The sequence below is a fragment of the Musa acuminata genome, chromosome BXJ3-4 (assembly GCF_036884655.1).
Source record: "Musa acuminata AAA Group cultivar baxijiao chromosome BXJ3-4, Cavendish_Baxijiao_AAA, whole genome shotgun sequence".
Lineage (NCBI taxonomy): Eukaryota > Viridiplantae > Streptophyta > Magnoliopsida > Zingiberales > Musaceae > Musa > Musa acuminata.
This window is the reverse complement of record NC_088352.1, coordinates 44,692,192-44,719,463: the sequence shown is the minus strand read 5'-3', so window position 1 is coordinate 44,719,463 and position 27,272 is coordinate 44,692,192. Positions and strand designations below refer to the sequence as shown.

The window sequence follows — 27,272 nt, the reverse complement described above, 5'->3', positions numbered from 1 at the left end:
TATCATAACCCAATCAAAATATTAATTAAGACATCAAGAGAGACTGTGAGTTTAAATATTGTATTTCAACTTTTAAGTTGTCTAATAATCCAACTAAAATATATATCATTCTTAAAATATTTATCGGTGGGTTTCTGCTTCACAAGGGGGCGGATTTTTTCGTAATTTTCTAATATTTTATGGAGTCATGAAGAACATGTTGTCGTCTTCAAAGCTCCGTATCCTTCACTCTAATCAATCCATGAAAAGGAGGTGGCAAGAAAACAGAACGCCCCACTGTCGCTGATCAACACAAAAGGAGGCCACGTAAGCTGAATGTTTGACTTTGAAGAACAACAAAGCATAGGTTGTAGATTCCGACCCCTGTAAAGGAAGGAACGGCGAACTCCAAATCGTCTCCGTTTCTCCTTCCTCATCACCCACTACAATGACTTCTTTTACATGCATACGACGACTCCAAGCGACATGAGTGTGATAAGATCTATAAGCAGTGCAAGGATCAACTAAGAGTGTGGAGAAAGCAGAAGGTGCCATGCTACTGTTGTGGCTTGGAAAAAAAGCAGCCAAAACAGGGATCCATTGGCATCTGAAGTGCAGCAGCAGAAGGATGTATGAAAGAGCACTGAGGAATGTTTATGCTCTAAATCATATCCCTTGGCATGCAGATCAGATTTGTATGTTCACGGGTTGCCCCATAAAATCTGCAACCAGTGAACTGTTCCTACCCAAATCAATTGTCCTGCGAGCGAGTGATTTCTCTAAGCTCCTAAAATAATGAATAGTGATACGAGTGTGTGTGATCACTCCTTCCACATAAACAAGAAGGGAGAGCAAGGATTGGAAGAAGAAGCAGGGGTGGTGGCAGTATCCTGACATGCTGGTGTACAACTAGAGCAGTCCATGTCGGACTCGGCGATGCTGATGAGGGGGAATTGGAACAGCAGGCTGTTAGCTCCGTCGATGTCGTCCCACATGGAGCTCCCAGGACCCCAGGTGCTGAACCATGCTGCATCGGCGTCGTCCCATACCATCTCCGACGGCTGCAGCGTGGATTCCGTTGTTCCGGGCTTGCTTCCGATGGGTTTGTACAGTACCGATGGGGTGTCCGCAAGCTGGTTGTGCCACCGGTTATAGTCTCAGCTACGGCAGATGGAGTGTTTGATTGCCTGGGCTCGTCCTGCTATTGGTGTTGCTTGGATTCTTGCGGAGTGGCAAGAGCAAAGGACGAGAGGGAAGAACATGAAGCCTCACCTCTGCTACTACCGCCGCCGCCGCCTTTGCAGAGGAAGAGGTTGGGGAAGTTGAGCCGCGCGTTCTCGACCCTGAGCTTGAATGCCTCGCGGTCATACGCGAGGGCGGCGTCCTCCGCGGTGTCGAAGGTGCCGAGCCAGAGGCGGGTACGGTTCTTCGGAAGGCGGATCTCCACCACCCACTTCCCCCAGTGCCGCTGCCGTACGCCGCGGTACATCTTCGTCGGGCCGAGACAGAGGGCAGCATCGGAGGCCGAAAGAATCCGGCATACACCGAAGCCGGCATTCACCTCCTCTCCTGCCCAGAAAAATAGCCTCGCGGGCTGAGGTTTAGCGACTCGCTCCAGTACTTCAGTAGCTGTTCCTGATACACCTGCTGCTGCTGCCGAGACATCGCCACCGGGGCCGCTCCCTCCGTCATAAACAACGGAGAAGTTGGATAAGCTCCAATTTGATACGGATGACTGTGCGCAAAAGATATCATCTGCTGCTGCTGTTGCTGGTGAAACTGATTTGAACTGGGTAGGGGCAGGGTGAGTGGCGCGTACAGAACGGGCTGAGGACCCTCGCGAGCGAAAGGAAAGAACAGCCTCGAAGATGTAAAAGGCCGGGGCGAACAGGCCGGAGCGAGCGCGTCGAAGGAGTACGAGATGGAAGAGGATGAGGGAGAGCGGTGCCGGTCCGGGCTTCTAATCTTCTTGAGCGGCCTAGTCGCCTCCCAGCTCCCTGGCGGCGGTGGAATTCGCCGCGTGCCCTCGGGCACCACGAGCTGCAGTTTCCCCATCTCTCTTCTCCCGCGACTCCCACCGTTCTTCTCCGACCCCTCCATGCACAGCCAGCCGCCCGCTCCCAGGAGATTGTTCCAACGGAAGAAAGTCCAAATCCCCGGTCAAAGAAGAGGGATGGAGAGCTGACGGCCGGGAACCGCGGGGGATGTGGGTGGCTTGCAGGAAGTAGGCGGAGGGGGAGAGAGAGAGAGTTGCCGTGGTCGTGTTGTATGCTGTGGCTCGTGACTCTCCGGGGTGGTGCAGCAGCGGCGCCTTAAGAGGGAGGGAAAAAGAGGGCGTGGCAGATATTTGGACTCCCGGACACGGTCGGTGGAGTGGGGCTCGCCGCGCAAATTCTTTTTAGATTGGCCTCTCAGGCGGGGCCCGCAATGAGACGAGACCGCAAGCGTGGACTTTGAGATCCAACGCACGCCGATCTGGCCGTCCGCACGACTCTCGAGGGCCGCCCCCCGCGCACGTGCTTTGTAAAGATTTGCCTCCCCCGCCTTCCCCATTTACGCCGATCTGACCTTCAGCACCCATCTCAAAGTCTCGCTGCTGTTGGCCATTCCCCGCGGTTCCCTCCCACTTTGGCATTTATCCTCCCACCAACAAGAAAACAAAAACATTTTTTAAGCGCCCACAAACAGCAAATTTGTTCCCACAGTGATTCAACTTCCAAATCACAATGGAAGCAATTGCGCACAACCATTTGTGTGAGCATATTGATAGGGGAGTCACTACAAAGCCAACGAGGACACGGACGGTGACGCCAGCCATCCTGTGGCCGGTCAACCAAAGTGACTTCCCTCGATGGCAACACGACGTGACACGACGCCACCCGTGCGTGGCCCACACCCTGCCCGAGTGAGCGGACATTAACGCCGACCCGACGTCGCCAACGTCACCCGCTCTCAGTCAACCGTCCCGTCGCCCATATCCTGCACGCTCACCCAAATGTAGAAGGCGACGATCGAGGCCGCCCATACCCTGCGACAGGATGGTCCGCCACGCGACCCTAATTGCGATGTCACATCCAGTCAGAGGCACGACCCTGCTCTGACAGGAAGGAACATCATATAGTATCAGGCCCAAACTATAAAGAGTCCAGAGCCCTAAAGGGCCAGGAAGAGAAAGGGGTGAAGAGTACCAGTTCCTCGGACGAAAATCCCCTTCACAACATCCACTAATTAGATCGTCGGAGGGGTCGGGCGGAAGATACGGTCCGACCTTTTTGCAGGTACACGACGATCACTCCACCTCGACGCTGAGGCTAGCCATTTCTCCAGACAACGTCACAATTGGACTCCCGCGAACGCTTCTCCAAAAGATGCTAAGAAGCGCTGCCATCGATCCCCGACATCCGGACCCTTGAACCGAGCCGTACTGTCCCCAAGGTTGCGGCTTAAGCAGGTGCAGTCCGCATCACATATAAATATATTTTCTTTTTAGTGTAGAAATAGAAAGAAAATCTAAAAATATTTTAATTATTTTCAACCATAACAAATCCCGCGTGTTATATGTACATTATCATCCCCTCCATTCTCCTGCTGCAGTCACTGCCCAAGAAATGTATTAAAGTTCTTTCAGGGTCTCCATCTCTCGGCAGCATGCAGACAAACTCGTCGCGTCAACCCAGTCCATATCATCCCCTTCTCTTTCGGCAGCCAGCAGAACAAGTCAACCACATACGGCCGTCGTAAAGTCGGTGGTCCGCCGGCCGCCGTCATCATACCTACACCTACCATCTTACTATAATAACGATAACAATAATGACAATGATAAAAATATTATACTACCAAATCACATAAATATCAGCTTCCTTTCCATTATTGCTGTTGGACACGTGTCTCTTCCCTACTCACTACCAAGTACTTCTTCAAGCTTAATCTATTACTTGATGGTTGACATACTGCCATACACCACCATCCATCTCTCTTTCTTCTTGTGCTCCTCACCTTCAGGAAGTACTAGTAATTTGTTTTGTATATCTCGTATCTTATTTTAGGTGATCTACCATTATATATACCAGTTCTTGGGGTGTGGTCGATTGTCATAGTATAAGAGGGGAGCAAGTGTCAACCTTATCAAGACGGAACTTAAGGAATAAGTGCAATGTACACCATCAATGGTGATTAGGGTTGGCCACTAAAGTTTTTAGTGGAATATATTAAGTTAATACCTAGGATTAGCGTGATGGATGACTATCTTTAGCTTGGTGTTATCAATCATTAGGTTTATTAATATAGGGTCAACCATAAAGGAAGGGTGGTGGGAGTGGTATCTTTGTCTTAGTTAAGTACCGTGGTCAACCGATAAAATGATTGGATATGGGTCTATCAGCACCACTATGGATGGATTAGTATTTTTATGGTGATTATGCTAGGCATAAAACACTTGACATCTAACACTACATTAATTAGTCCTAATTGAGTTTATGAGGAGTATAAACATTAAAAAGATAAGTTTTTGATAGTGATACACATGATCGTGATGTCTTATGCTTCACTTAACTAAATATCAATTAGGGAGATCCTACTATGCCCTTCCACCGATCAACCCAGGTATAATAACTGTTCCAAAATAATTAAGATTGTAAAGTTTTACACCTATCCATCATCGATGAATTAAAGTACATAACTCGTACAAGAGAATGGTGCCTCGTACTCCTGAAGGACGCATCAATCGGAGAAGAAGAGAAGAGGAGCTCCTTTAAGCAGAGAAGAGGAGAACATGGTTTCTTTAAGCCATCGAGCGACTGATCTCGGGCTCGATCTGTACTGATTCATCACAAAAGAAAGTTAAGAATACCTTTGAAGATGATCTTGGAAGTGGCCTGATAAAGATATGAGCACCGGAGAGTTTAAATATTCACAAAAGGAAGATAAACGAGGCAAAATTTCTAAACTATAGTTCCTTAGTGGTTGATATTCTTGGGTAAGTGCAGTTTATAAACAAGATGGACCATAAAATACGTAAGAACGGCGCCGTACTTTTGTAATAACTGATGAACCTCTGTTTTGTAATAACTGATGAACCTCTCTTCTCTATTCGACAAGGAGCTAGAGCACTAACCTATCTCTACTCGGGAAAGCGGAAACAGTACCTTTGACCTCAGACGTTCTTTACTCTTATACTTATGTACCAATACTTACTTTAGATTTCTCGGTGTTGGGCAGAGAGTCACGCAGGGCGAAAAAGGAAAAGTGTTTAACTCCATCCACAATAACGTAACTTCCCGCTTCTTATTCATATGCTTATTACTCCTTACCTGGAACTTGAACAAGCAATTCTCCACTGTTAACTGGAAATCAATCGTATTCACTACTTACCGCTGAAGAAGGGCATTATCAACTACTACTAAGGTCAAGGCAATCAGTCCAATCACCTTTTTCGTCGCCAACACCAAGATACCGCACTGCCTCTGATCCAACTTCTATACCTTATACAGATACAGCTTGTTCATTTGCTCGAACTCAAAGTCTACGAGCGGTTCATAAAGGAGATCGGAATAAGTCTCAAATCCGTCAGCTGGAGCAGGCAGGGTCGCTCTCAGTTCTTAATATTTGAAACACTCGCTGTCAGTTCTTAATAACTGATGAACTCGCTGTCAGTTTTTAAATTTCCCTGCCGAACGGCGCTGCTCCGGTGGCGTATACCTGAAAGGCTCTACTCTCCCTTCTGCAGCGAACAACACATTTCTCCCACACCTTTCTTCTCCCACTATCACTCTGCGTCGGCACCTCGGCACCTCACCTGTTGCTGCGTCGGCACCTCGACACCTCGGCACTATCACTCTGCGTCGGCACCTCGGCACCTCACCTGTTGCTGCGTCGGCACCTCGGCACCTCACCTCGGCACTATCACTCTGCGTCGGCACCTCGGCACTATCACTCTGCAGCGAACAACACCTTTCCGGTAGCGTATACCTATAGCTGCGTCGGCACCTCGGCACCTCACCTGTTTCTTAAATCCGCTGCATCACTCGTGTTTCTCTGCTCATCTTCCCCTGCTTCATTGATTTGGTTTCTCTGCTCATCTTCCCCTGTTTCATTGATTTGGTTTCTCTGCTCATCTTCCACGCAAGTCCTGTTCGATCGGAGAAGAGGAGAAGAGGAGCTCCACGCAAATCCTCTGTTCGATCAGAGAAGAGGAGAAGAGGAGAAGAGGAACTTCTTAGAGATACTATAGTGGTAATCATAGAAAATGTGAGGACCAAATTTTATGTATGGATGTTTAGGATCATAGGATTTTTATGACCAGTGTGCAGAATTGCACTAAGCCATAATCTAATAGGACTTCAGGTTTATGGCCATCATTACATTGATGTAGTGGCAGACAAAACAAATGTGCCTGGGGCTCCATTACCCCCACTTACAATAAACTCCACTGAGAACACTGTATAATCCACTAAATGAATTTTACTGTGACATTAGAAAGGCACACATATTCCTTATCATCAACATTAACTTTGTCAAAACAGTGGCATTCAAACTTTATATAGTTTAAAAGCCACTTGCAGTTCTTCCTTTCTGGAAAAATAGCATTTCAGTGGCTGACCTAATGATACCACCACCTCCCCCTCTGTTCTAAATGATTCTTGAACCAGCTCCTTCCACTGCTAAAAATATGTCTTCAGTGACAATTTCTTCATGCCCACTGATCTCAGCTCTTGTAGGCTGCAGTGATCTTGCTGACCCCAATTAGATCTGTTTAACTTTTTTTTTTTTTTTTTTTTTTTTTCTTTCATGGCTGTTTAAGCATCTTTTGATGATCTAGCTCCTTGAAAAGAACTTTATTGGCGAGTTTGATGTCGTTAGCACTATCAATTGATGCTTGTAGTGGCCATTGCTTCTTTAATGAAAAGATAGCTTTTCAAGATCAAGAAAGGCCAAATAAGTGCTTTGTTTGAGTAAATTAGCAGAGCTGACTATCAGCTGCAATTTTGTGTTGCTTGAAACGGTGCAGTGTCTTCTCTTGCTGATTTAGTTGTCACTGCAAACAGATTAAATATTGTTCATGATTTAGTTCTGTGTTTGAAAGCTTATGCAAGCAGTAAAACTATTTGATCAGTAGGCCCTTCAAGATTTTGCATTGAAGTTGGAAATTAGGTCTGGAGAAGGCCATCTTCAGGTCATGTCAGATACTTTGAAGCCATAATAATATTTGCATAGATTTATGTATCGAAAACATCCGATAAATATTTTTTCATGTGAAAATGAATCTGTAATGTAGTGTTTTGGTCGAAGAACAGTGCATCATATAGTAGGACTAGTCCAATAGACATCAAAATTTTGGGAAAGATGCCAGTTTGACCCAAATGGACATATGTTACGGCTATTATATTTTCAAAATTTTTAATATTTATGATTTTTTCAGCTTTGTGAACTGTGGAAAATTTTTATTTTTGGAGAACTTTTCTCATTTCACAAAAATATCGTCGATTCAAGAAATATATTTTGACATTTGAGCTTAGAAATTGTGTCCCTTGTAAAACTTATGACGTAATAAAATATGTCCTCATGTGTTTTGCCCAAAATATAAAACCAGTGCATCTGGACTGATCCAATTAACCTTAAGTTACTAGGAAAAGCTTCAATTGCACCTAAATGGACGTATGTTACTTGTTCTACATTTTTAGAAAACTCTTCAATATTTTTATGAATTATTAAATATGCACTGTTTTTGTCCAAAATCAAAAAACAGTGCATCGCATAATAGGAATGATCCAATTGAACTCAAAATTTTAAGAGAAGCTTCAATTGGACCCAAATGTACAAATGTATTGGGTTTTCATTTTACAAAAGATTTATAATATTTTTATGAATTATTCAGCTTGTGCTATTTTTTTTTTTTGGATAACTTTTCCCATTTCGATAGTATATCATGGATCCTTGTAATGGTTTACATGATTCAATTATTAATGGTTTAAATCCTCAATATGTAGATTGTCTTAGAGTTAGAGTTGACTTATATGTTAAGTTACATATACAGAAAATTATTTTAAATTGTTTATTATTGGAAGACCAAATTTCTTTATGTTTTGATCAAATCAAATGACTTAATATTTAGTCATTTAAAAATAATTTACATCAAGTTTTTATATTAAAAACTAATTATAGGATTTAAATGATACTATTTTTTCTAAGAATTCAAATGTTTACTTTATATTTTTTAAAGATATCAATTAATTTTGCTACATGTTGCTTAGTGGCCAACCTCAATCCTCGAAAGTAGGATGCTAGGATGATATCATGTCTTCACCATTTTTAAATTAATTTAATTTATTTATATTTTAATTATAAGTTTTTTAAGATTTAGAGAATCCTATCTATTGGAAGATCAATTTAAAAATGATTTTGCTTATTGCTTGACAGGAACAAAAGGCATCTGGTCAAATGACGGAGCAATATACTCCAAGTGCGGTTGAGAAATTGTGGGTATATTTTTTTTCTTAAATAAATATCTAATCAGTAAATTTTGATAATATTTTATCTTATTTAGATGGTACACATGCTGGGAAGCTTCGGACATTTTTACGACAGATTCAAGCAGTTCGAAGACACAATTTGCAATGGTTCGTTATAAATTTATTCTCATAAACTTTTTATTCGTAGCGGTAATGATTTTTTATTTTTATTTAAAAATTTTGAGTTTATATAATGATGGAATAATACAAGACATTTTTATGTACGAAGTAGAAAGTGAACTGCCATATCGCTATATATGTACAAAATATTCTTTAGCAACAAACATAAATATGGAGTGAGACTGTTAGAGAATAATATGAAGGGGTCAATGGGTAGGAGGAGGGTAACAAAGTATTAGGAGGAAATAAAAGTTTTAGGAGGAGAAAACCAATTGAAGGGGGAGGGGAAGAAAGCTTGTTGGAGGCTATCTGTTACACATATTTGAGTCCTTGATGTAACATAACAGATAAGAAAATCAGGAAAAAATGAATTGATAGGCCATATGAACTTGAAACTTAGTATTATATTCTCGCAATCTTGAACAATAACATATACTTATGTTATAGGATTCATGTTTTTTTTGACATTGACCTTGTTATGATGACAAGTCCAGCATTATGGATCATCGAGCAGTGTTGCCTAACTTTTATATTGTCTTACTTGTTGCGGGGAACAACCGTATGCCGTGGCCTCGGGGCCGACGCGGCTTGGTTCGGGGTCCGAATGCGAGGGGATCCGACGCGACGTTCCTCGGAGCAGTTGGGGTGGCCGATCATGGGGGGTCCGGATGGGATGTAGTGCGGGGGGTGAGGCCTCGCCGCGGCGACTGGAAGGGGCGACCTCGCCTTCGTTCCTGCACACAGGTCGGGTCGGAAGCTCGGCCCGACCCCTCCGACGATCAAGCCAGATGATATGGAGAAGGGTTTTTGGTGTGAAGCTCCCCCCTTTTCGTTTAGAACTCGGGGGTATTTATAGGGTAGTTTAGCGTTACCTGATGTGCCCGCCTGTGGGAGGCAGGATCGTACCTCTGATGGCGTCTGACACTGTTGTTGACGTTGCGTGGAGAACCGGATTGCCGCAGGGTATGGGCGAGGGTCGGTCGTTGTCCTCCCCTATCGTGGTCAAGTGCGCGGGGTTGGAAGTCGTCGCCTGATAGCGGACGACGTCAGCGCGTGTCGAGTCAGCGTTATTGCCTTCCTCATTGGGCAGAGTGGCGCCTAGGTGGGGCCGTCGTCGTGACACGTCATGCCGCCATCATTACCCCTATCATATTCCCCCCCCGGAAGGAGCTATGCGTCGGTTATCGCAGGGGGGGGGGGGTCCGAGGCATGGCTTCATCCCCTGGTGCCGTGGTAGTCTCAGGTGGCATGAGGTCGAACTCGTCTCGCGCGGGCGGAGCCTCGGGCATTATGCGGCCGAGGAGCGTGATGCAAACGGGTTGGCCATGCTGGTGTATCTCGGGCATTACGCGGTCGAGGAGCACGACGCAGGCGGGTTGGCCGCGCTGGTGGCCTCGGGCGTTATGCGGCCGAGGAGCACGACGCAAGCGGGTTGGCCATGCTGGTGTGTCTCGGGCATTACGTGGCCGAGGAGCATGACGCAAACGGGTTGGCCACGCTAGTGGCCTCGGGCATTATGCGGCCGAGGAGCACGACGCAGGCAGGCCGGCCACGCTGGTATGTCTCGGAAACATGGTGCCAAGGAACACGATGCAGGCGGGTTGGCCGCGCTGGTGGCCTCGGGCATTATGCGGCCGAGGAGCACAACGCAAACGGGTTGGCCATGCTGGTGTGTCTCGGGCATTATGCGGCCGAGGAGCACGACGCAGGCGGGCCGGCCACGCTGGTATGTCTCGGGAACATGGTGCCAAGGAACACGACGCGGGCGGGCTGGCCGTGCTGGTGTGTCTCGGGAACATGGGGCCAAGGAGCATGACGCATGCGGGTTGCCCGTGCTGGTGTGTCTCGGGCATTGCGCGGCCGAGAAGCACGACGCATACGGGCAGACCGCGCAGGTGTGGTCACGAGGGTCATGCGGCCGAGTAGCACGACGCAGGTGGGCAGACCGCACATGCGTGGTTGCGAGGATCAGGCGACCGAGAAGCACAGCACAGGCGGGCTGGCCACGCTGGTGGGCCTCGGGCATTATGCGGCCGAGGAATGACCTCGGGCGACATGTAGCCGAGGGATGACCTCGAGCGACATGTAGCTGAGGGGATACTTTGGTCTGGCCGGCGATTGATCGCTCAACCGTGCACGGGTGGCCAAGCTTCGGAGGCAGGCGGATGAGGCTCGGGCTGGAGCGGGTCCTGAGGCAGTCACGGCGGCCGAGCAGTGCACCTCGGATTTGGAGGCGGAGGTGACGCACCTTCGATCCGAGCTCCAAGCGTCCGCAGAGCGGCTCGCGGATTTTCAGACGCGGCTGGAGGCGTCTGAGGAGCGGAACACGGAGCTCCAGACGCAGTTGAGGGCGTCCGTGGCCGAGGCTCGCTCGGCGAGGGCGGACTCCCTTGAACTGATCCGCCGCCTGAAAGAGTCGCGCGCCGAGGTGCAGGGGGCCTCCGAGGCCCTTAATGCTGAGATCCTCCAAAGACCGGAGAAGGATAAGAAGCTGATCGAGGGCTACAAGGGTTCCTCGGGCTTTCAGCTCGGCCTTGTTCTGACCGGGCGGGTCTCGTATGAATACGGGTATCGGATTGCCCTTGCTCGTTTCAAGGCACGCAATCCTGACGCGGAGGTCGTAGAGGATCCCTTTGATTCGTTCCTCGAGGATCTGGGCGTCAACATGCCAACCGAGGTTCCCTTCGACGACAGCCCGGATGCCCCCGAGAAATGAAGGCCTCTGTACTTTTGCTTTGTTTTGCTCGGTCGTTGTAACGCGCTTCTTGATTAGATATAGTCTTTTTCTTCTTCTCAATTGGTTGCCTGCGTCTCCTGATGCCTTAGTAGAGTTCTGGCCAAGTCTTTGTTCATGGAAAGAACTTTTTTAGATTTTGTGTGTTCCAAGTCCTTGGCAGAGAATGACCCATCATTGTTGTGAGTCGAAATGTACCGACCCCGACAACCTCGGCCACCCAGTAAGGTCCTTCCCAGTTGGGAGCCAGCTTACCGTGCTCGGGTCGAATCGCTGACCTCGGCCCTCCGTAGGACTAGGTCGCCTAGTTTGATGGGTCGGGGTCGCACCTTTCAGTTGTAGACCCTCACAACCGCTCTCTTATAAGAGAGGGCTTTCAAGTGCGTGTCGGCGCGCCGCTCCTCCAGCAGGTCGAGGGCGATCCGAAGTCCTTCGTTTGAGACTTCCTCGTTATAACTTCCTGATCCGTTGGTGGGCCGGTGGGATGGTCTCACCCGGGGCAGCTGGGTTGGGCCGACGGGGATTCCGCGGCCAGATTTTATCCGCGGAGGACTTCATCCCGACATAGCTCGGGATTTGTACACCCTGTCCTTCGAGGTCTTGCTTAGCAAATCCGCTAAGTCGCTGTTGTGGGTAAGTGTTTGTTTCGCCCTCCTGCTTGTACGCTTTTGGACAGACTTTGTTTTGACTTCGCTCTTTCACAGGGCAACCACTATGCCGCGGCGCTGATGGACTACGTTCGTGACGCGGGGCACGTTATTACTGCCCTAAGTAGCAACAATGCCGAGCTTCGGAGGCAGGCGGATGAGGCTCGGGCTGGAGCGGGTCCCGAGGCGGTCGCGGCGGCCGAGCAGTGCGCCTCAGATTTGGAGGCGGAGGTGACGCGCCTTCGATCCGAGCTCCAGGCGTCCGCGGAGTGGCTCACGGATTTTCAGACGCGGCTGGAGGCGTCTGAGGAGTGGAACACGGAGCTCCAGACGCAGTTGAGGGCGTCCATGGCCGAGGCTCGCTCGGCGAGGGCGGACTCCCTTGAACTGATACGCCGCCTGGAAGAGTCGCACGCCGAGGCGCAGGGGGCCTCCGAGGCCCTTGATGCTGAGATCCGCCAAAGACCGGAGAAGGATAAGAAGCTGATCGAGGGCTACAAGGGTTCCTCGGGCTTTCAGCTCGGCCTTGTTCGGACCGGGCGGGTCTCGTATGAGTACGGGTATCGGATTGCCCTTGCTCGTTTCAAGGCGCGCAATCCTGACGCAGAGGTCGTAGAGGATCCCTTTGATTCGTTCCCCGAGGATCTGGGCGTCAACATGCCAACCGAGGTTCCCTTCGACGACAGCCCGGATGCCCCTAAGAAATGAAGGCCTCTGTACTTTTGCTTTGTTTTGATCTGTCGTTGTAACACACTTCTTGAATAGATATAGTCTTTTTCTTCTTCTCAGTTGGTTGCCTGCGTCTCCTGATGCCTTAGTAGAGTTCTGGCCAAGTCTTTGTTCATGGAAAGAACTTTTTTAGATTTTGTGTGTTCCAAGTCCTTGGCAGAGAATGACCTATCATTGTTGTGAGTCGAAATGTACCAACCCTGACAACCTCAGCCACCCGGTAAGGTCCTTCCCAGTTGGGAGCCAGCTTACCGCGCGCTCGGGTCGGATCGCTGACCTCGGTCCTCCGTAGGACTAGGTCGCCTAGTTTGATGGGTCGGGGTCGCACCTTTCAGTTGTAGACCCTCACGACCGCTCTCTTATAAGAGAGGGCTTTCAAGTGTGCGTCGGCGCGCCGCTCCTCCAGCAGGTCGAGGGCGATCCGAAGTCCTTCGTTTGAGACTTCCTCGTTATAACTTCCTGTCCGAAGGGTGGCGATGGCTACGTCAAGCGGAAGGACAGCTTCAGTTCCGAACGTGAGGCTGTAGGGGGATTCTCCAGTTGCGGTTTTCGAAGTGGTGCGCAACGCCCATAGCACGCTCGGGAGTTCGTCCGTCCAAGCCGATCGGGTCGCGGACACTCTTCTTTTAAGCCCGTCTAGGATAGACCGATTGGTCACCTATGCCAGTCCGTTCGTCTGAGGGTGATCCACCGAGCTGAACCTTAGCTGGATTCTGTGGTGCGCGCAGAACTCCCAAAACTTTCGTCCGACGAACTGGGGCTCGTATCTGTGATGATGGTTTTGGGCAAGCCGAACAGAGTCACCAGGTTCTTCCATACGAACTTTTCTATTTGTTGTTCTGTGATCGTCGCCAGTGGTTCGACCTCGACCCACTTTGTGAAATAATCCACTCCCACGACGATGTATCTTCGCTGTCCCGAGGCTGGGGGGAAAGGACCGAGGAGGTCCAAAACCCATTGCGCGAATGGCCATGCACAGTCAATGGGGGTTAGCGGGACCGCGGGCTGTCGGGGTGTGCAGGCGTGTTCTTGGCACGAACTACACCGCTGCACGTGGGCCCTCACGTCCCGGCACATGGTTGGCCAGTAGTAGCCTTGGCGAAGTATTTTATGTGCCAGGGTCCGCCCGCCGATGTGCTCCCCGCAGACTCCTTCATGAACCTCAGCCAGAACGGTCTGAGCTTCGTCGGGCTCCAAGCACCGTAGGAGGGGGTACGAGAAAGACTGCTTGTAGAGCCGCCCACCCACCTTGGTATACCACGCATGTGCGCGACGCAGGCGCCGAGCTGTCGCTTTGTCGGGCGGGAGAGTCCCGTCCCGTTTGAAGCGCAGCAGTTCTTGTACCCAGGTGGTAGGCGCACTACCCGAGGTTGCAGCTGCGATTTCGATGGCGCGGGCAGGAAGCTCCTCGACCCCGGGCCCCGCTTCGGGGGTTGGCTTTGATGCCAGCTTAGCTAGCATGTCGGCACACTCGTTTTCTCCCCTTGGGACGTTAGATAATGTAAAATGAAGGAATTTGGCGGTCAGGTTTTTTACCTGTGCCAGGTATTTCGCCATGGTCGGGTCATGGGCCTCGTATCCCCCGCTGAGTTGCTCGGCTACCAGCTGCAAGTCGGTGAGGACACGGATGGCGACCACCTGTATCTCGAGGGCCAACCTGAGTCTTGCCAAGAGTGTCTCGTATTCCGCCTCGTTGTTAGTGGCCTGGAACCCGAAGCAGAGGGAACGCTCGAACGACCGTCCGTCGGGAGCTTGCAACACCAGCCCCGCACCGGCACCTTTTGAGTTGGCCGTTCCGTCGACGTGCAGGACCCAGACCTCGGGGGGTTGTTCGGGGCTTTCATCCCCGATCTGGGTTAATTCCGCGATGAAGTCGACCATGGACTGTGCTTTGATAGCGGTCCTGGGCACGTATTGAATGTCATACTCGCCGAGCTCCACCGCCCATTTGAGAAGACGTCCTGCAACATCGAATTTAGACAAGATTTGCCGAAGCGGCTGGTTAGTAACGACTTCCACCGGGTGACCCTGGAAGTAGGGGCGTAGCTTCCGGGCGGACAGTATGAGGGCGAGAGCCAGCTTCTCGATCGGTGGGTATCGTTCCTCGGGTCCGTTTAGGATGTGGCTAACATAGTAGACCGGGAGCTGTTCACCGGAATGCTCCTTTACCAGGACGGAGCTTACTACATGCGGGGAGGCGGCCAGGTAGATGCTCAGCTTCTCCCCGAGAGAGACTGAGGCAAGCCGGGGGAGGTTGGCCAAGTGTTGCTTCATTTGCTTGAGGGCTTCCTCGCATTCTGCCGTCCATTGAAAACCCTTCGGGCTCTTCAATGCCTTGAAGAAGGGGAGGCAGCGATCACCTGATCGGGCGAGTAAACGGGACAAGGCGACAAGCCTCCCGTTGAGGTGCTGTAGGTCTTTGATCGTCCGAGGTGACTGCATATTGATGATCGCCTGGACTTTCTCTGGGTTGGCGTCAATTCCTCTTTCGTGTATAATGAACCCGAGGAACTTTCCCGAGGTGACGCCGAAGGCACACTTCGCGGGATTGAGTCGCATATCGAACTTGCGCAGCATGGCGAATGCCTCGGCCAGATCGGCAAGGTGGGCCCCGACCTCTTGGCTCTTCACGATCATGTCGTCAACGTAAACTTCCATGTTCCGCCCAATCTGGTGGGCGAACATCTTGTTCACTGTTCTCTGGTATGTAGCCCCGGCGTTCTTTAATCCGAAGGGCATGACTTTGTAAAAGTAAACCCCTTGATCGGTGAGAAAGGCCGTATGCTCTTGATCTCCGGGTGCCATCCTGATCTGGTTATATCCCAAGAAGGCGTCCATCAATGAGAGGCGAGCATGTCCGGCCGTAGCGTCGACCAGCTGGTCGACCTTTGGAAGGGGATAGCAGTCCTTCGGGCATGCATTGTTGAGACTGGTGTAGTCAACGCACATCCTCCAGCTTCCATTAGCTTTCTTGACGAGGACTACATTGAATAGCCATTGCGGGTATAGGGCTTCTTCTATGAAGCCTGCCTCTAGGAGTCGACCCCCTTCTTCGCGTGTGGCTAGCTGCCGATCAGGGGCCTACCGTCTGAGTTTTTGTTTTACTGGGCGAGCTTCGGGTGAGATACTGAGGTGAAGCAGGGCGATCTCTGGGTCGACGCCCGTCATATCAGATGGCGACCAAGCGAAGATGTCGGCATTCCCTTGCAGGAGGCCGATGAGCTCTCCTCGTTCTTACTCGGGTAGCTCTGACCCGATCTTAACCATCTGCTCCAGCCGATCCTCAAACAGTGGCACATTGATGGTGGATCACCTCGGCTCAAGATGGGGAGCTGGCTTCTTCGTCTCCCGAGGGTCTGCCAATGGTGGTTCGACCCTGGCCCTCTTGTGTAGCGAAACGACGGTCAGGTAGCAGCGTCTGGATTCTCGGGGACTGCCTGTGACCTCTCCGGTCCCGGCGTGGGTCGGGAACTTCATAGTTTGGTAGTAGGTTGAGACGACGGCTCTGATTTTGTTGAGGGTCGGCCGGCCAAGAATGGCATTGTACGCGACGAGGAGGTCGATCACCAAGAAGGTGGCCATTACTGTCTTCGTCCTCGGCGGGGTTCCCATGGTTAAGGGCAAAGTGATTGCCCCTAGTTGCGAGATTGAATCACCCGTGAATCCGGTGAGTGCCGAGGATATCGGCTTCATGTTATCTCTAGGTAAGCCGAGCTTTTGGAAGACGTCAAAGTAGAGTACGTCGGCCGAGCTCCCAGTATCGACAATGATCCTTCTTACCTACGCATTGGCTATTCTGGCCGATATCACGAGCACGTCGTCGTGCTCGGCTTGCTCGGATGTCCTGGCCGGGAAGGTGACATTAGGTTCGGGCCCGTGTCTGGGAGCTTCGGTTGGGGCAGCTCTGGCGTATGCCTTCCTTCTGGCCATGGAATCCCCACCAGATGCGGGGCTGCCAGTTATTACGTCGATGTGTCGTTCGACGGGTCCTTTCGGGCGCGGTGAAGGTTCTTTGTCCGGTCGGAGGTACTGGCCGAGGTGCCCCCTACGAATGAGCTCCTCGATCTGCCTCTTTAGCTCTCGACACTGTTCGGTGTCGTGCCCATGTTGCCGGTGGAAGCGGCAGTACTTCGATTGGTCCGCTAGCGTCCGCGGATTTCTCATCGGGTAAGGTTCTTTGAGCAGTCCATTTTCCCTTATGTGGAGGAATATTTCCGTTCGGGACGAGTTCAAGGCTGGGGGAGGGGGCCTCGAAGTCGGCTGGTCGGATCGGTCCATCCTCCGCCGAGACACGGGGGGTTGTTGCTGCCTGGGCGGCTCCGGCTTGATCCCTTTGTGCTCCCCGGGTCTTCCGGCCATCCATTCTTCCGCGACGATGAACTGGCTCGCCCGTTGGAGCATCTCGGGTACCGTCGTGGGAGGTCGCTCCACTAGGGACCAGAAGAACCTGGAGGGGCGCAGGCCTATCATGAATGCCTGCATCGATAGAGAAGGGTGAGCGTCCGAGAGTCCTTGGATTTGCGTCGTGAAACAGTTCAAAAAGTGGGAGAGGGGCTCATCCTCCCTTTGGTTGAGCCCGAGGAGCAGCGCCACGGAAGTTGAGCTCGAAGTCCCGGGCGAGCTGATCGAAGGAAGAGATGGTTCCGATCTTGAGGCCGCTGTACCATGCACGGGCCGGTCCCCTCAAAGTCGTTGGGAACACCCTGCACATCAGGGCATCGGAAGTTCCATATAGTGCCATTTGGGCGCGAAATGCGGCTACGTGATCCACGGGGTCAGTGGCGCCATCATAGGCGTCCAGGGATGGGAGCCGAAAGTGTGGCGGGATTGCTTGATCTTGTATTTCGGGTGTGAACGGGGACCCTTGGTATCTGCCCGCTCCGAGCTCTCCTTTCGACCTGCGAATCTCTTGTTGTACTTCGTTGAGGCGTTGATTGAAGAGGCGCAACTAGGCTTGCAGGGCCTTCGTCGGGTTCGCGGACGGCCGCTCGAGCTCCGAGCGACTCGACGTGCCTTCCGCCTCCCGGTCCCCGAGCTGGGCCGTTGGGTTTCGAGGCGAGAGAGGGGGCTCGGGGAGCGGCGCGTGCATCCGGGCGGCGGGTTCGCACTGTTGCAAAGGCCGGGTGGCATGTGGGGGCGTTGGCTGGGAGACGAGCGGGATGATAGTCTGCACCACGCCCGCCAGTGCTCAGACTTGGTGGGCGAGATCGTGGAAGGCTTCGGGCGAAACAGGAGGCGGGCCGACGGGGGCGTCGGGCGGCGACAAGCCCGGGTCGTTGAACAGCCGCCAGTAGCGCTCCGAAGTTGTGGCGGGGCGTTCGTCTCGGGGCTCGTCCCGCGGGGGATGGTCCTCTGGGGTGCTGACCGGGCGTGACCCCATAGCTGTGGGTTCGCCAAAGTGGGTCTGCTGATCATTCGACATTCGAGCCCTCCTTCTAGCACCAAAATGTTGCGGGGAACAACTGTATGCCGTGGCCTCGGGGCCGACGCAGCTTGGTTCGGGGTCCGAATGCGAGGGGATCCGACGCGACATTCCTCGAAGCAGGTGGGGTGGCTGGTCACGGGGGTCCGGATGGGATGTAGTGCGGGGGGTGATGCCTCACCGCGGCGACTGGAAGGGGCGACCTCGCCTTCGTTCCTGCACACAGGTCGGGTCGGAAGCTCGGCCCGACCCCTCCGACGATCAAGTCAGATGATATGGAGAAGGGTTTTTGGTGTGAAGCTCCCCCCTTTTCGTTTAGAACTCGGGGGTATTTATAGGGTAGTTTAGCGTTACCTGATGTGCCCGCCTGTGGGAGGCAGGATCGTACCTCTGATGGCGTCTGACACTGTTGTTGACGTTGCGTGGAGAACCGGATTGCCGCAGGGTATGGGCGAGGGTCGGTCGTTGTCCTCCCCTGTCGTGGTCAAGCGCGCGGGGTTGGAAGTCGTCGCCTGATAGCGGACGACGCGTGTCGAGTCAATGTTATTGCCTTCCTCATTGGGCAGAGCAGCGCCCAGGTGGGGTCATCGTCGTGACACGTCATGTCGCCATCATTACCCCTATCATTACTGGATAGTTGCATGCAATATCAAGGAAAAATGCCTGTGAGCTTTTGCATATACTCTTATCTTTTTGCTTATTAGATGTTGCCATGTGCTGATGTTTGTTGGATGCAAACTACATGTACTAAACCATACTAGTCATTGTCCAGGAACGTGCAATAAAGAGTTTACATGACTTTATATGGAAACATCAGCATGCAGTCCATGCGTTTGAACCTTGAGTTACTTAGAAACATCATTTGATTAGTGTAACTTACCTTTGTATTCGTCATCTATTTCTTCTGCAGATACTTCCACCTCCAAGTGTAACTGGTGCTCTTCATATAGGCCATGGTCTTACTACTGCAATACAGGTGTATATTAGACATTTTCTTCCCTGGTTTCATTGACTTATGATCGTGCTTCAGATACCTGTTTCTTTGATTCTGTATTTTTATCTAATATGTTTTGCCATGTTATGTAATCGAGGATACAATTGTCCGTTGGCGGAGAATGTCGGGCTATAACGTTCTGTGGATGCCTGGAATGGACCATGCTGGCATAGCAACCCAGGTTGTGATTTCTTTTTAAGCATCTTGTAGATTATGTCGAAGCTGAAACTAATTTGCTTGGCCAATTTTGAAACTAGTGTGCTCAACTTTGAAACTAATTGTTGAATTTACTCAATGATGGCCTGTAGAGTAGTAAAGTGACCTCTTGTGATAATAAAATCTGCTTGTTCTATTCATGTAAATCCCCTCTTTTCTGTTTCTTCTGATGAATGCTTAGTGAACTTAGCTTTTTTGGGTTCTCCATAATTTTCTTAAATGGTGCGCTCATTACTTTTTGCTGCCAAATATTTGAGTCATATCTAGTGTATAGTTGATTATTGCCATGCTTATATTCTTTTTTCTTAAAAAAAAAATACAGGTTATATATATTCTTTGTTATGTTTTCGACCTTGGTAACTCCTGAAAATTCTTCATCGTGATTCCGTTCTATACCCCATTTCATAGGAAACCTCAAAGTGAATATTACATTATATTTTATCTATATCCCGAACTTAAAACTTAGAAGAGCTTAAAAAATATACACATTCATACTAAAATATGTTTTTTATAAAGAAATCCTAAAATTAGTTGAGAGAAGGATGACCATTAATATAAAAAAGCCTGGATTTATTCTTTGATTTTAAAGAGTTTCTTGACTGATTTTAAAGAATTATCTTGGACCCGAACTGTTTAAAAGCGGTGGTCTACACAATATTCAGTATGGACTAAGCCCGATAATATTTAGAACCATCCACACAATAATTATAACCTAAAATTATGATTTTTTTAAAATATTCCTTGCAAAATTCTAGTGGCCTTTGTTACAAGTATGTTATGATTGTTTATTATATTAGCAACATAAATTTAAACATTGGTATCTGGTCCAACACATAATGACCATTATCGTTACCCTCTGTGCCTATTTTTTTTTCTTTTTAAAACATGCACAGCACAAAACATGATATACTTTCCACATGTAACATCTCATAGTAGTATATGAAGTAACTAGTTTTATTCAATTTAAGTTTCAAATAACAAGGTCTCACGTGTAACAAAATTTAGTCGGAATATCTCATACTAAAACTAAAACTGCAAAGACTAAGGGCATCACGCAGTGCTACCTAGTGGCGGATGATGTTCCTCTTTGAGTTGATTCTTTAATGGAACTTGAAAGGTGCACTGAAACAGATAAAAATCATAAATCAGCAATCCTAAGTAGAAACATCCTAAACTTTCTCACAAGAATTGTAACAAAATCATTAATCATGTACAAATATCAATAAGTGGAAATCAATATCAAAACATTCATAAATAAATCTTAATAACTACTCTCAATAGCATAGCATATGATGGATCATTGATACCATGGACTGGTGAGTCGACATGGTTGGTCCACTATCGAAGGTGCAAGCTCACCCAGATGTCTCTTCTCTGATGTGGGAGACTTGGTGAGGTGAGACCATGTTGACGGTCTAGTAGGAAGTCATTTTGCTAGCAAGGATCCGATTCAGGATGATCGGGCAAGCAGCCTGGGATCTTTCGGGTTGCGAGGTTCCTCCTTAGAGCTAGGTTGTTTGGGTGACCTCGGGCGACGGGTTGTCTCATGGCTATGTGGTTGCGTCTTGACAACAGGATTATCTCATGACTGCTTGTGATCCTACATAACAGGCCGGTACTAGGGGGTAACCCAGCGTGGCCCCTCCAAAGCTAAAGTCAGTGAAGGGGAGAATGCAGCGGTGTGAGCTGTATGATTGAGTTAGTGTATATAGAGTTTGTGTGTAGAGAGCCTTTTTATACCCGATCCCTAGGCTCTCTTACCGGTTGGCCTAGGATAAGATTAGGTGAATTACCTGATTATTCTTTGATCCTGATAAGGTGGGGTGATTATTGCCAGTGGAGATCATCGGGCGGTGCCATTTTAGGGCTGGTGACTTGGAACCCCACTTAGGTGCTCGACCTTGGTGGTAGATGAGTTGGCATAGGGCAAAATCATCCCTATCAGCATGATAAGTAACAAGTCTGGGTCTTAGATCTCATAAACATCTAGCCTAGGTTGGACCCCAATCGAGGATGGAGATATTGTCTAGCATGATGGATTCCTAATCTCCTAGTAATGGATGGAGAGAATCTATATCACACTCCATCTCTCCCAAATAGAGTGGTAGAGTAACTGTCTGCCAACCTTGTGGTATATTGATATGAATTATAGATCCATTCAAAAAGTCTGATTTTCTAATAATTGTAAAATAGAAGTGTTTCTAATAATTGTTTTTTTCTTCAAATTTGATGGATAATGTGCTGATCTCTTGTTTCTTTACTGAGGTATCAAAATACTTTTTACTCCCTCTTCGAAATGTGTAAAAAATATTATAGATACATCTACTCTAGGGTTTTATTGCTAAATGGTGCCACTTACTAGCATCTCTCAGGTGGTTGTGGAGAAAAAGTTGATACGTGAGAACAACGTAACAAGGCATGATATTGGACGCGAGAGATTTGTTTCTGAGGTCAGTTCTTTCTTTCTTATGAATAATAGTAGGCTTCTCCTTCTACCCTATAATATTCATTTTTGTTTAGTAGCAATCATTGTTCAGCATGTGATGTTTTATCCTCACAAATGAGATTGCTATTGCTGCAAAATTGATGTTTTCATGGTTGTTAGTCTGTTGATATTCTCTGCTTTCTTCCTTGTGTTTGACAGGTTTGGGATTGGAAAAATGAGCATGGAGGCACCATCCTAAACCAGGAACGTCGGTTGGGAGCCTCGCTTGACTGGTCTCGTGAGGTCAGTTTAGGTGGTCCAGGAGCTGTTACTTGTTAGTTAGCTCAGAAATAATCTTATTATTTGAACATTTCCTTTTTCTATTAACAGTTCTTCACGATGGATGAGGCAAGATCAAAGGCAGTAACCGAGGCTTTTGTCAGGCTTTACAGAGAAGGTTTAATTTATAGGTTGGTTGCTTCAAACAATCATATTCAGATTGTATCAAGCAATTGCGGACATGATTGAATCTTTCACTTTCTGGGTGTTAATAATGATAATTTTTCTCTCTCTAATTTGTATCACACGTCGTATTCAATTTTAGCAAAAGTTTGATCCTATATATATACAAATCCTTTTTTTTTTTTTTGGGAAAAAAAGTTTGAGCCTTTTTGGGAACTCTACCAATGCATTATTGTTTGGGCCTATTTTCAGGGATCATTGCCTTGTGAATTGGGATTGCACATTACAAACAGCAATATCTGATGCTGAAGTATGGGTGACATTTTATTCAAAAGAATTTTAGGTTTTATAATTCTTTTGCAAATAGTAACTATCCTTGTGCCTGTTATTTTCAGGTTGGTCTCATGGATATCAGAGGAGAGACATTTCGAAAGGTCCCCGGTTATGACCATGAAGTTCAGTTTGGTGTTTTGATTTCTTTTGCCTATCCGCTTGAGGGAGATTTGGGTGAGATTATAGTTGCCACCACAAGAGTGGAGACAATGCTGGGTGATACTGCAATTGCTGTTCATTCTAACGACAAGCGCTATACTCATCTTCATGGAAAATGTGCAGTCCATCCGTTTAATGGCAGAAAGCTTCCAGTGATCTGTGATGATAACTTAGTTGTCCTTGAATCTGGAACTGGGGCTGTCAAAGTAAGCATATTCCAGATGTTCAAAATAATTTTTACTTGACAGCTACCCCTGTGTTTCGCTGATTGTTAAATTCATTTTTACCTGAAATCATATTGCAGATAACTCCGGCTCATGACCCTAATGACTATTTAGTTGGAAAACACCATAATCTTGAATTCATTAATATCTTTACTGATGACGGGAAGATAAATAGCAATGGTGGTGCAGAGTTTGAAGGGATGCCACGGTTTACAGCTCGTGTGGCTGTTACTGAGGCACTGAGGGCACAGGTATCAATATATTGGTGTTTTTATGGCCACAGACTAGAAGCATTGATCTGTTTTATTCCTGCTTTATGTGAAGTATTTGACTTAGTATAGGATGAGAAAGACCATTATCATGAATCATGCTATGTTAACTGTGACTTTTAAATTCGAAGACATCTGTTGTTGCTTAGTTATATTCCTTGTCTTTGACTTTTTTAAGAGATAAATTCAACCTCTTTTTGCACCATCTTCCGTCTTCAACCTCTTTTTGCGTTTAAGAGGTTCATTCAACCTGGCCTAAATGCAAAATTCCATGTTCCAAGTAGATAAGTCATTTCACATTGTTTGTTCATTTATACAATATTTCAATTCTAAGCAGCTTTGAAGCAACGGGCTGAACGATTATCAATTAACATTTCTATTTTTATCAAATTCCTGCATCGGTAGTCTATTGCAATTGTTTGAACATCTCAACTTTTACCTTCAAGTCTACATAAATGATTTAGTCTTGTGTTGCTGTGTGCTTCCCTAGTAAAATATTAGAAGAACATTATATTTTTATTTTCTACTCTAATCGTAAATGGTAAGATATGTCCGTTGTCCAGAAACAAGGAAGCAAAAATTGGCTAAGGTCGTATATTGCACACATATTCATCTCCCTTTCAACTCATGTTTAGGTATATGGTAGTTTGGTCAAAAAAATTACAAGTGATGTAACGATCGATTAAAAGAAATCGTCCACCAGGATCTAGGTGTCATTTCCACATGCAATTTAATTTTGTTGGAATTATCTCTTTATAATTTTCTTTAATTTAACTTAAAACTATTCCAATTTCAGCCTTTTGCCCTTCTCTTTTCTCGATCATACAAGTTTTAGTATGTGCTAATGCCAATGAGAACGTTTCCATGGGAACAGGGACTGTATAGAGGAGCTCAGAAGCATGAAATGAAACTTGGCATTTGTTCCAGAAGTAATGATGTTGTTGAACTGATGGTAAAGTCTCAGTGGTTTGTGGATTGCAAAAGCATTGCAAAACTAGCTCTCGGTGCAGTGATGAGTGATGACAACAAGAAAATTGAGATCATTCCACATCAGTATGAACAAGAACTGATTCGGTAATTCAGACTCTTAGATCGTAGAAGCCAACCTTATTTATATGTTCTATCGGTGTATGCTGATCTGTGCTAGCTTATGATTGGTGTCATTAATTTGGATTTTTGGGTGACATTAATTTGCGTGCTTTTCTAAACAGATGGCTGGAGAATATATGTGATTGGTGCATTTCAAGACAACTTTGGTGGGGCCATCGAGTTCCTGCCTGGTATGTGACACTTGAAAAAGATGAGTTTAAAGATATGGGTTCTTACAATGACCACTGGGTGGTCGGAAGAAGTGAGCAGGAAGCAGTTTTGGAGGCAAAGCAGATCTTTGCAGGGAAGAAATTTGAGATTGCACAAGATCCAGACGTGTTAGATACATGGTTTTCAGCTGCTCTTTTACCATTATCTGTGCTCGGCTGGCCAGAAGTCACACCAGATTTTAAGGCATTCTACCCAACTTCGTTGCTTGAAACTGGACATGATGTTCTATTCTTGTGGGTAGCCCGGATGGTAATGCTGGGAATGAAACTTGGAGGTGACGTGCCCTTCAGAAAGGTAACTAACTGATAAGCATATATATATATATATATATATATATATATATATATATATATATATATATATATATATATATTATAGGTAGTTGTTGAATTATGGGACAAATGGTAAATGTGGCACAGTTTGATATGTTCAAAACTAGAGTACTTAAAAAGGAAGTAACAAATAGTGGTGCAGACTGCTTGTATTACTAAACATGCGCTAGTATTAGCTAACCGACTTGGATGCTTTCTTTTAATCATCTTCAGGTTTATTTGCACCCTATGATTTATGATGCACATGGCCAGAAAATGTCCAAGTCAAAAGGCAATGTTATTGATCCACTTGACTTAATAAATGGAATATCACTTGAAGGCTTGCACAAGCGGTTGGACACTAGTAATTTTGACCAAAGTGATTTGGAAAAGGCAAAAATGGACCAGATTAAAGATTTCCCTAATGGTATTCCTGAATGTGGTGCTGATGCCCTCCGCTTTGCGCTTGTTTCTTATACAGATCAGGTTCGCTTCTGCGCTTTGCTAACCGACTTTTTTTAAGCTTGCTTTTTTGCTGAAAGATACATTTTTTCCTTCTCAGTCAAACAAGATTACTCTGGATGTGCCACGAGTTGTTGGTTATCGACAATGGTGTGATGAATTATGGAATGCTGTACATTTTGCCATGACAAAGCTTGGAGACGACTATTGTCCTCGTGAGATTCATACTATCGAATCGATGCCGTTAATATGTCAATGGACACTTTCAGTTTTAAACAAGGCCGTATGGAAAACTATATCAGCTTTCGAGTCATACAAGTTCTCAGACGCTTCTACAGTCTTATATTCATGGTGGCAATATCAATTTTGTGATGTCTTTATTGAAGCGGTCAAACCTTACTTTGAGAACTTATCAGAGTTTGAATATGCTAGAGAAGCCTCAAGGGATACTCTATGGATATCTCTAGACACCGGTTTGCGTCTTTTACATCCCGTGATGCCATTTATTACTGAAGAGTTATGGCAGCGTCTCCCTCGAGCACAAGGAAAGAAAGAATCCATTATGATATCAGAGTATCCATCAGTTGTGGAGGTGAGCATAGTCTCCTTTTTGTTAGTGTTGCCAATTTCTGAACTTTATTTCTCTATTTCTTTTTATAGGCACGGACAAATATGAGAATTTAAGTTCTATTCATTTTATAGGCATGGACAAATGAGGGGATTGAGGAAGATCTAGAGATTGTTAATGCTGCTGTGAGAAAGTTTAGATCGCTACGTCCGCAATGCAACGAGAACAGAAGGTTCTAACAAACTATCTGCTTATATGAAAAAAACTTAGTTGTCAGTACCCGGACAGGACAGTATTATTGTAGTATTCCACTAAAATCATATAAATTTTTTTGAAGTGCCCATTTATGTTTGTACCATTGGTATCCAGATATTGGTACATAGTTGTAATTGTCAATGTGGACCTCTCTTTCGAATGCTACTAGTAGTAGATTTTTCTGTGTTGGAAACTGTATTGACGTGTTTATATCCCTCCTTTCCAGATTTCCAGCTTTTGCACTCTGCCGAGGACATCATATCACTAATATCATGAAGACCTATGAATTTGAGATAACAACTCTGGCATCTGTATCTTCTTTAAAGGTTATCTAAAGAAAACCTATTGACGATTCTTTTTAGCAGAGCTTTATTTTGTGCTTTCAAACAACTGGAAGAAGAAACAATAGCACTGTTAGTGATGTTTTTATTGGACTTTCTAACTTTACACTATCAGATATTTTACACTTCTTCTGTATCTTCCTTCAAAATTTATTCGCAGAGGAGTTGTTAATTTTTTTTTGTTGAGTAGAAACCGTTAATAATTCTTGCTGAGTAAAGCTGTCTTGTGCATTTTCAAACGATTAGAAGAAGGAATATCTTAGCACTATTAATGATATTTTTATTTGAGTTTCAAACTTTTCTGTGTTAACTATTGAAATCTTACGCTAGTCATTTCCTTGGTTTTCCATGTTTCATGATTGTGTGGTTTAGCTTGTGGTTCCATTTTCGTTATATTTTTATTTGTTATTTTTTATATTAAAAAATTAATGTACAATATGAAGAATATTATCAACTTTATTGGTAGTTTACCTCCTCCACATGTTCTTGCTATAATTGGATTACAAAATTTTTATTAAATATTAAATTATATGTTTACAAATTCGTGTAGGTTCTGGTTGAGAATGACATGGCTCCAGCTGGATGTGCTGAAGATATCGTAAATCAGAACCTGACCGTGTATCTCAAGCTTGAAGGAACACTTGATACAGAAACTGAACATGAAAGGTGTCATGTCCTTTTTTATTTTGTTTATGCTTACTAGTTCTTATCTAGACGTCTTATTCAATGTGCATCTTTGGAAATTACATGTTTCCAATCGTTTTTCTATTTGCATTCTTCTGTGACAGTTTTTAA

At 46.8% G+C, this 27,272-nt stretch overlaps 1 protein-coding gene and 1 pseudogene across 1 annotated transcript; one reads left to right on the top strand and one right to left on the bottom strand.

Annotated features, from left to right (window-relative positions):
- Positions 1 to 283: 283 nt before the first annotated feature.
- On the bottom strand, positions 284 to 2,622 carry LOC135635138 (ethylene-responsive transcription factor ERF053-like; annotated as a pseudogene).
- A 5,004-nt stretch (positions 2,623 to 7,626) lies between these two features.
- Positions 7,627 to 27,272, top strand: LOC135636450 (valine--tRNA ligase, mitochondrial 1-like). The gene is made up of 19 exons (XM_065148140.1): positions 7,627 to 7,632; positions 8,395 to 8,453; positions 8,522 to 8,594; positions 19,049 to 19,114; positions 19,230 to 19,313; positions 21,721 to 21,798; positions 21,993 to 22,076; positions 22,164 to 22,243; positions 22,488 to 22,545; positions 22,631 to 22,933; positions 23,032 to 23,202; positions 24,095 to 24,294; positions 24,432 to 24,834; positions 25,086 to 25,337; positions 25,414 to 25,905; positions 26,016 to 26,113; positions 26,363 to 26,462; positions 27,028 to 27,143; positions 27,266 to 27,272. Exons 1-19 carry the CDS (start codon positions 7,627 to 7,629, stop codon positions 27,270 to 27,272), a joined length of 2,730 nt encoding a protein of 909 aa, XP_065004212.1.